This window comes from Vitis riparia, chromosome 6 (genome assembly GCF_004353265.1).
Source record: "Vitis riparia cultivar Riparia Gloire de Montpellier isolate 1030 chromosome 6, EGFV_Vit.rip_1.0, whole genome shotgun sequence".
Taxonomy (NCBI): domain Eukaryota; kingdom Viridiplantae; phylum Streptophyta; class Magnoliopsida; order Vitales; family Vitaceae; genus Vitis; species Vitis riparia.
This window is the reverse complement of record NC_048436.1, coordinates 16605680-16615710: the sequence shown is the minus strand read 5'-3', so window position 1 is coordinate 16615710 and position 10031 is coordinate 16605680. Positions and strand designations below refer to the sequence as shown.

The window sequence follows — 10031 nt, the reverse complement described above, 5'->3', positions numbered from 1 at the left end:
TTGATAATACTTTTTAAAAACTGATTTTTTGAAAACATTTCTTGGAAGCATTCTCAAACAAACCCTTAATTTAAATGTTTTCCATTTGGACATTTTCTTTCTTGCTTCTCCCACAAGCATTTTCTTTCTTCATCAGCTAAAATTGATCCACATGTTAGTCTCAGTCAAGTTATGCATCTAATACAAATGCATTATCATACAAAAGACAAAAAATAAAAAATCAACACAACTAGCATATGTCAATCATGAGCTTATTCTATTATAATTCACATATTTAATTGGATTCTGATTGAAAAGCATAATTTTAGGGAATTGAAGACCCAGCATGCCTCACCTCACCTCACCACCAACTTTCCTCTCCACCCCAACCAACACCCAACTAAAAAGGGGGGAGGGGGGGGAAGAACAGAAAAAGATAAGGTGTTCGGTACTACAGGCAGAGCAACTCATCAGCATACCCCACCCGTTCTTGAAGAATGATGACTCAGCTTTCCATTAACCCATGTCAAATTATAAATGGTCCAAAACTAAAATACAATGGAGGAGACTATCTACCAAGAAAATGAAAGGGACATAATCCCAACCATAGGATCAATTAGAAGGAATTAGCATGAGAAAATAATAAATGGGGCAACGGGAGAAGAAAAGGATCGATCAATAAGGAAGGAAAAAAAAACAACATATTTATTCATGCAGGGGGTAGAAGGCACAAAATGTCCCAATAATTCCACATTACCAAACTCTAAACAACAACAGCAATTGAACACTTTTACACTGACAAGACAAAACCACACAAGATGGAGGGAAGCTAGGACAAGACCTTTTACAAGATGCCTTCAAAATAGGAACCCATCCGCTGATGTCAAGGTAGTAAAAGAATAATTCCTTTTTTTTCTGTAGTCAGATTTGCTTGCTTCCAGCTTCAACTTCAACTTCATTACTCTTCAATGCCTTCAATCTTCTGTAACCCTTATCAGTGCCGAATATCCTGACAAGAAAAAAATTACAGAGAGTCATCATAACCATGGTCCTCAGCAGTTCTTGTGTTGCATCCCCAGCATTATTGGGTTAACATGTATCTTTAGAATAAGCATCAAATCTCAAAAGCAGAGGCATGGTCTAATTCTAAGAAACCAAATATAAGGTACTTGTCTATCACCATTGGAACCAAGTTGGAAAACAGAATCTGAATAAAGGAATGATTTCAAATGTTCAGAAAGCATGCCACTACTAGACTATACCTTATTCTTTTTACATCCATACCAACAGCCTTGCTATCATACTCTTTCTCAACAAACATTGCATCTAGTGACAATCTAAATGATGCAATTCGCGAGGCAGGGAGCAGGAGAATTTGACAAAGGAAAGCATCAGATTCTAGCAATATGATGCACGAAAACAAAACCACATTTTGCAATAGTAACATTCATAACCAAATAGTCCTTTCAGATAACCCAACAATCTGGAACTTAGCTCCTAAAGCACAACAAGAAGATGCGATCAGTTGATCTGATATGTGATTTAATTATAAATAGGATTGACTAAGAAAGGCATCAAGGCGGCTTATGTACTTCTGAGCAGAGGCATGCACGGATAAAAAATAAAATAAATGAATAGGTAAATAATCAACCACCCCTTCCCCTCATCTCTCTCTATCTCTCTGTGTTTGTAAACCAATTCCCCTTCATATTTCTGTTTCTCTAAAACCCCACACCACACATTTTTCTTCCTGAAACTTCTAGTTCTCCAAACGCATTTTAAATATTCCTGTTTCTATCCCCAAAAATTTACACAATTAAAGACTCATAAAGATGAAAGAGGAGAGATGGAAAAAGTTAAAGGAGAAAAGGAGACAAGAATAAAATGATTGTATAAATTAGAGGTTCATATTGTCATTAAACAGTCATGTGCTCATCAGATAAACTTTTCTTCTGTTACTTCTTTCAGGGTGCTAAAATAAAAATGGGATCAGGCTTTGCAAGGGTGGTGGGAAGGGGGAGGTGGTGTTCGTGAGGAAGTGGAGGGAAATTTAATATATTCCAATAAGATAAAGCCTGCTTTGAATACGCCAATCATGAGACGTGTATGAAGATAAGACAAGCACGCATAGACTATCTAACTTTATAGAGAAAAGAGTTGGAACCATGCATCAATCCATACTATGTAACATGGCATGCATTTGGTCCATCATCATAACTTTGGCCTCACCCCTTAACAGTCCATACACACACATGATACTCCTGGAGGTCAATCCATACTATGAAACATGGCATGCATTGATTCCACTATCATGACCTTGGACACCACCCTTCACAAGTCCATAAACAAGATGGCTTCATGCCATTTCATGGTCTGTGGCATAGACTCTTAGTTCACCACTCAGATATGACCCAGTTGCTCATCCATTGAGGCTTTTACACGCCAAGGGAAACCTGATAACTGCATCAGGCCCATTAATAAAGGAGATCAGTGTCAAGATTGTATTTTCTTTATGTTGATTGGTATATTAATTTGGACACATTTCCATACATGTTGACAACCAGGAAAAGGGGATGCCAGTCCAACGATTTCACAGGAGACAGGGTTCCATATATCCTACAAAGGGAACACATGTACATACAGACACATTTTCATTATGTAGGAACAAGTCTGTAGACAATGTTTTTGTCATTAAGTTGTAATAAGAAATGGTTTCATCAATAAAGCAATCCCATGTGAATGACCAATTAACCATATAAAGATACACAAAATAGGCCCCTAGTTAAAGCAGCAGCATGACACCCATTTAAAAAATTGATTACCTGTAACTGCCCTATAAATATAGCTAGTCAAATGTACAAAGCTCAGTTTATGATTTGGTGTGGGGTTGTGGAAAGCTATTAGGAAGGAGTGGAAATTTTTTAGTGGCAAGTTGGCCTACCAAGTGGGCAATGGGCAAAGAGTGAGATTCTGGATGGACAAGTGGTGTGGAGATGAGTCACTTAGTGAGTCCTTCCCTTCCTTATTTACCCTTTCTACGTCTTAGGAAGCTTGGGTGGCGGATGTGTGGAACCCTAAAAGTGAAGGGGGCAATTAGACCCCTCATTTCTCTAGGGCCTTCAATGATTGAGAGCTACATTTGGTGGAGCATTTCCTAAAAAAGATTCAAGCAACTAGAGTTCATAGGGTTTTGGAAGATAGAGTGATTTGGACAGCCTCGAGGTGTGGGACCTTTTCGGTTAAATCTCTTTATTCTATCTTGGACACCAGAAATCCTCTTTTGTTTCCTAGTGGTAGTCTTTGGAGATCATGCGTGCCTCTTAAGGTGGCTTTCTTTGCTTGGGAGGCTTCTTAGGGGAAAGTAGTAACTTTGGACCAACTTCAAAGGAGGGGGTTCTTTTTGGCAAATAGGTGTTTCTTTTGCCTCTCTGAAGCAAAGATGGTTGATCACCTTCTTCTTCACTGTGCAAGGACTCGGGTTCTCTGGAATGTTCTTTTCTCCCTCTTTGGTGTGTATTGGATTATCTCTTGTTCAGTGAAGGAAACTCTACTTGGGTGGCATGGATCGTTTGTGGGTAAAACTCGTAAAAAGGCTTGGCAAGCGGCCCCTTTATGTATATTTTGGATAGTGGAAGGAAAGGAATTTGATAATGTTTGATAATGAGGAGTTATCGATCCAAAGATTGAAAAATTATTTTGTATGTAACCTGTGGTATTGGTCTAAAGGTGTCTGTATATATGTGCCCTGTTTCTCTTGTAAGTTTCATTGATTGGCTAGGTTCTAAGTAAGGGCAGGTGATGTTTTTTGCTTCTATCTCTCCCCCTCTATTTTGAGCCTTTAGTCTTCTTTTGTATACTTCCTATATACTCTGAGGGCACTGTTTTTGGTGTCTCCTCCTTTCTTTTTATACGACGTTTCTTTACCTATCAAAAAAATAAATCATAAATCGATTAGGTACCATATCACCAGTATTAGATAACATAATTACATGAACAGCAAGTTGGCTGTGTTTGATTTCACATTTAACAGTAAGGGAAAGTTCAATGGTCCCCAGATATACAGGTGTGCATAATGAAGATATCCTGAAAATGTTTGCAGGTTCCATTCCATTAAACGTTGTAATTTCCTCAGTTTTATATGCCACATTAGAACATCTCGAGAACTTGGCAAGCAGCCAATCCAGATGCTCCATGCAGCTTAGAAGCAGTGCATTGTAAACACCATGCTCAGGCTTGGCCCATGGCACCGAGGGTCCAACAAGATCATATAAACCCTGAAATTATATAAGATGGCCCATTGTGGATACTGAATTTATAAACCATTCCATGGCTATTGAATCCAGGTTCCAGGGCCTACACAATTCACACACATGGCTGAATTCATTGACAGTGTAGTTGACCCCTAGATGAAGGATCACAAACAGGCCCTCTGAAATCCCATGCTATGTGGTCCTGACAAGAATCAAAGAGCTGGCCTTCAGTCCCAGTTTGACCTCTTCTCTATTAAAATTGAATAGCTTACACTGTAAGCCAGGTTTTAGAACCATAAGCAGAACAACAGGAAGGCACATGCCAACTGCCTGTTTGCTAGAAATGAGCAGAAGCCAAAATCCAAAATCAAACTATTAATGATCAAGTAAAAAGAGCCCTAGGGTGGCCAAGAAAATAAATTAATCAGATCCCTTCCTAAGAGGATGTTATTCATTGCACCTCAGGGGCATAACTATTCATTTATTCATTTATTTTAGTAAGGAATTCCAATACACAGCATATTTAAAGACAAGAAAGGCAAAACTCCATTTCAACGTTCAAGAAAGAGAGCTTCTAGAACTAAGATAACGAAGACCCATGCCATATTTTAGTCACAATAAATTAGCATCACCGACGTAAGTTTTCAGATCATCCCTTAGAAAATTATGAAGGTGACCTGATGGCCTCCATAACTTGCAAATTAATTAATTCAATCTGTTTTTATGTGACCCATTGTCACTGTATCCTAAGTTATTCTCACAAGTTCTTTTTTTATTTTTTTTTAGTAAATGTGAATCCAAGAAATCATTTAAAACATAGAAAAAAAAAATAGGGCAGAATTCTATACCATATATATCTACTTTGCACAAACTTATCTAAAAACTATAATGGCAATTATTATAATTTACATTCCAAACATGCAATATATTAGAAAATAACTATGCTTTAAAACAACCCACGGCAGAAACTTACCAGTCCATGTAAACAAATGTGGATGAATAGTTGCCAGACTTGGTATAAAGCAAACGGTGATGGTAGTCATGAAAATCAGCACTGGAAAAAAAAAATCAGAATATATAAAATGCGAGTAAGGAAAAGGAATCTTCTAACAAACTAGCAAGAAATGCATATAAAACCTACCCCCCGTACAAAGGCAAGAAATTTGAGAGGCTCCATGGGAAATGGTAACCACAGTGTGCCTCAACAGTCTCCAAGACTCTTAATACCATCCATAACCACAGAGTCATCAGATGAGGCCCAGTGATGGCAGGGCCAACAATAGTAGCAAAGCCAAGGAACAATATCTCAGCAGGGTGAGCATACTCAGAAGTCAGTCCAAATGGTGTTGCATATCTGTACATTTAATAAACATGCTTATAAAAGCATCCAAAAGCCATCTCAAAAATAACATTCTTGAAAAATAAAACACCTTATACTCTCACTTACTCGTGATGAACAGAGTGCACATGCTTGTACAACCATTTTGTATGTAAAACTCTATGTCCCCAATAGAAAACAAAATCCTCAAGGATGAAGTAGAATATTATTTGCATTAAAACAACTTTCCTGCACAACCAAAAAGCAGGATGTTGCTAATCACAAAGACGGATTGTATCAGCACAAGGGGGAACTGACAGACAGCTAGAGTATGATAGCATCAGATACTATAATTTCTGAAATGAAGCTTTAGCATATAAAGAACCTGAAGATACCAGGACGGCAATGGGAGACTACTTTGCATGCCCATATATCTGAAGAGGGGGTAGGAAAATATCATAACCGGTAGATTGACACCAAAATGATACAAAATGAGGCGCATAATACATCTTTCTTGAGCTGCAGAGCTATTCATTTTTCTCTGCAAGGAACCTGAAGTTAGTGATGATATAAAAGATAGAGATCCAACAAGAAAGGAAAGCAAGTATCCCAACTAAAACTGAGGCCTGGCTCAAGTTGCATGGGGATTCATAAGACAGGAAGGTTCCAGGTTCAATTTCATATAGCAGCAGAAAGAAAAAAAAAGAAAAGACAAAACAGAAGAAGAAAAAAATTATGTATCAAAAAAAGATCAGAATGCAACAAGTAGAGCAACCAAAACACAGAGGCCAAACATATTTACACTAAGCATCAATTTAGTGGAAGCAATGAAGACAATTAAAAAAAAGGATGTAAGAATAGTTATAACACTACAAGAAAAGGGGCATAACTAGCCAAGATGTAAATCTACATAAGTATGATGAAAGAATGTCCTGTTACCTATGCAGCTGCATAAAATTGGATATTTTGATAGCAGCTAAAATCTAGAGGTGCACCATTTCAATGAGTTTTTAAAGGTTACTGAGAAAAAGTCTAAAACAAACAGCAGCATTTAAATTAGCATCATGGGTATGGAGGAATATCTATAATACCAGCAGCAACAAGATATGGCTTTCAACTATATGACATTGGACTGTGCTTAGCAAGCTAGTAGTGGGCACAGCACATGACTCATCCTATGTTGTCATGAGCAGCTCCAACAGTTTTGGCACCACCATGCTAGAGTATGTTGATACTCTTGCTTAAAAGTGAGTAGCGTGATATCCTTCATCTTGAAAAGCTCAGCTACATGTATACATAGCAACAAAGCAGCTTCCAGGATCACCAGCTTTGAAACCCCCCACCCTTTTAATTTTCCATTTTTTGATAAGTTTGAAACCCCTCTTCCCTTAAGCAGTGAAACTTCTAGTATAATAAATGCAGGGAACTTATTATCCTTTTTTAATCAATTATTATGAAATTAGCTAATATGAGAAGCTAGAGCAGGGGAGGAGGATATCCTAGAGTTGAATATTGACACCAGCATCAATTGCCAAGGCCATCCTTGGTAAGTCATTTTTACAAAACTCCAGTCAAGGTGCAGATAATATGCAAGCCTCAAAATAACAATAAAAAGATCATTCACCAAAAAGAAGAAAGGAAAAAAGGAAGGTTATTTCATGTTAGAGGAGCATACAGAAGACTTTGCAGCAGGTTTGAAATCCAGAAAATAATATCCTCATTTGTTATTAAGGCCAAGGAGAGTGGAAAAGGATAGAAAATTAAGAAGCGCGTCCCAATGCTAAAATCTAAATAAAGTACCAGGATATTCATTAGCAGCATATTAGGACGCATCACAACAATGCATTATGGTTAATATCCTAAGATAGTACATCTCAAAAACATTGTATAAAGGGCCCTTCTGGAGAAGCAACTTAAAAGCCATTGACGGGAAATATACTATGGGATGAAACATAAAGTCAGTTAGAGAAGAGGACCCTTGTTCCAAATGAGAAATAGGCATCAAATAATAAAGGATGGAACAAAAAATCTTATCTCCACATAACAATAACCCAACCATGTTGACATCATGCCAATGTCTGGACTGAACATGAAAGCAAGCTCTACACATATCACTGTAAAATAAATTTTCTTCCATAATGTACAATATACTACTTGTATACACTATTGGCTAGAAAATAGTTTTGAAATGCTAAAAGCAGTCAAGCATTGTGCAACTCAAAGAACTTAAAACAAATGAATTAAAAAAATAGTTCCAAGTTCAGCATAAACATCAAAGTGAACAGAATAAAACCTGAATCTTGTACTTGCCCAGCCATCCTGCCCTTTCAAGGAATATAAAAGGAAGTCCAGATAAGAAAAAGACACTTTCATGAATAAAGAAACTTCCAAGACTTGCCAGTTGAAAGTCACTGAAATGTGTAACCAGATACTGCAGCATAAACAAAGAAGAGTTTCACTTAGATGATACTAAAACTTCATGGAGTTTTAGGAGTACTAAGAGTGTGAAGACATCACAAAAAGATGTTACATTTCAGCAAATCATTATTCCAAACCATAAAAACCTAAATGTTGAATTTCAAATGATTTTCCCTCTGCATCAAAAGAAAGCATACATGATCAAATTCCAGGAATGGTACTTCCAAGTTCCAAGCAAGATTCTACACACACACATCCAGAAATGAGAGAGGATCAAGCAAAAAACTATCTTCCACAAAATGAAACAAAGAAAGAAGGTGTGCAGAAGGACCATAGGATCCAAGTACAAAACCCAAATCATATGATCCATGGATCCAAGGAACCATAGGAAGGAATTGTCCACTGTGACTTAGACCATGGTGGGCCCTTTTTTGTTTTTTTTTTTCCTCTTTTGCCTTCTTTGAAAGAAACAAATAAACTATGTGAAAACGTTGAAAATGCCCTTGAATCCTCTAATTCACAAATTTAATGCCATACTTTTTAAAAGTCTTCCACTACCCAAAACCAAAAAATTGAAAAGAAAAATTAACAAATAAAAAGAGAACTCTAACACATTAGTGGCTGAGATCTCATAAATGGGATCATCATTGTACAGATTCTGATTGCCTGCTTGTACCCAAGTCATAGTCACTGAAAGGTGCTATTCATGCCCACATGATTATCGAATTCGAGTGCCCATTTTACAAATTCAAAGTCCAAAACCCACGTCGCCACAGTCCCTAACTACAAAACATAACAATCAATCAACCACGCATGCTTCAAATTCAAGCATCCCATTATCACCCCATTGACCAAACACACAGACACACACACCCACACCACACCACACCAACCCTCTTTGTCCGCCAAAAAACCACAAGCATTCCCCCCACCAATCAACGTCAAAGTCCTCGTTAAAATCCCAACCTCGCAAACAAAAGCTCAAATCAGCAGATCCAAAACCACCAATCCCAAAATGCAGAATCGAAATTCAACCCACCCCAAAAAACAAGCAAAAAAGAAAAACATAAAACATCAAATCTAGGGCAAAACAAACACCACCAATGCGATAAGAAAACTTCAAAATTAGAGAAAGCAGTCAGTGGAGAGTGTACCAGCCAACCAGATTCAATGATGGACGCCATAGAAATCGCGAACAGGGATGAGAGAGAGAGTGAGTGAAGGCTAGAGAAGAGGCGAGAGATGTTGAGACAGGCTGGCCATGAGGAATCTGGAGATCTTGAGGGTATTTTATATATGTGGGTTGATGAGTGGAGATTTTACTCCTTTAGGCCCTTCACCTCACGTGTCATGCTTCCTCCATCTCTCATTCTTTCCCATCATGTATTTCCCCATTTTTGTCACTAATATTTGTCCTTTTCTACAAAAAGGAAAAAAAAAAGAAATTATAGAAATTTATAATTTTGAATTTTTTTATTTATTTTTCTTAAACATGAAATCCTCCTGAGATATCCCATTTGATCCAAAAAAAAAAAAAAAAGGAAAATAATTTTCTTTAGTGTATTTGCATTAATTGTTTTGTAATCTTTAAGGCAACAAAATGAGATGCAAATGGAAGATTTAGCAAATATAGAAAAGAAAGAAAATAATTCACTTTAATGATATTTTATTTGAAATACCTCATAATTTTTGTTAATTTTTCCTCTACTTTTTAAGGTAAAATGTTATGGGATTTGGCGTGTTTTTAACACTATTTAATTCTTGATAATTTCACGTCAAAAAAATTTAGAGAAGAAATTTAGAATAAAAAATTAATTAAAAAAATTAATTTTCTAAATTTCATGGAATAAAAAACTTCTAACACTTTTCCCAATTTTAATAATATATAAAAATATATAATTTATATTACCAAGCTATCATGATTTTGATCATGATTTATCATATTTTCTTTCTTATCCTTTTAAAAAGTCATTGATGTAAAGATTCCGAATTTTTTTTAAGAAATAAATTTGGTTGTATCAATGATTTAAAGAAAAGTCCACTTTGTCAAGCCACTTTGAAATACT

At 36.6% G+C, this 10031-nt stretch overlaps 1 protein-coding gene across 1 annotated transcript; it reads right to left on the bottom strand.

Annotated features, from left to right (window-relative positions):
- Nucleotides 1-639: 639 nt before the first annotated feature.
- LOC117916804 (methylsterol monooxygenase 2-2-like) lies at nucleotides 640-9254 on the bottom strand. Its single transcript, XM_034832980.1, has 7 exons — nucleotides 9120-9254; nucleotides 7841-7978; nucleotides 5943-6088; nucleotides 5677-5796; nucleotides 5371-5583; nucleotides 5203-5283; nucleotides 640-988 (listed from the first exon to the last, which is right to left on the bottom strand). Exons 1-7 carry the CDS (start codon nucleotides 9147-9149, stop codon nucleotides 901-903), a joined length of 816 nt encoding a protein of 271 aa, XP_034688871.1. The 5' UTR covers nucleotides 9150-9254; the 3' UTR covers nucleotides 640-900.
- Between the last annotated feature and the right edge of the window lie 777 nt (nucleotides 9255-10031).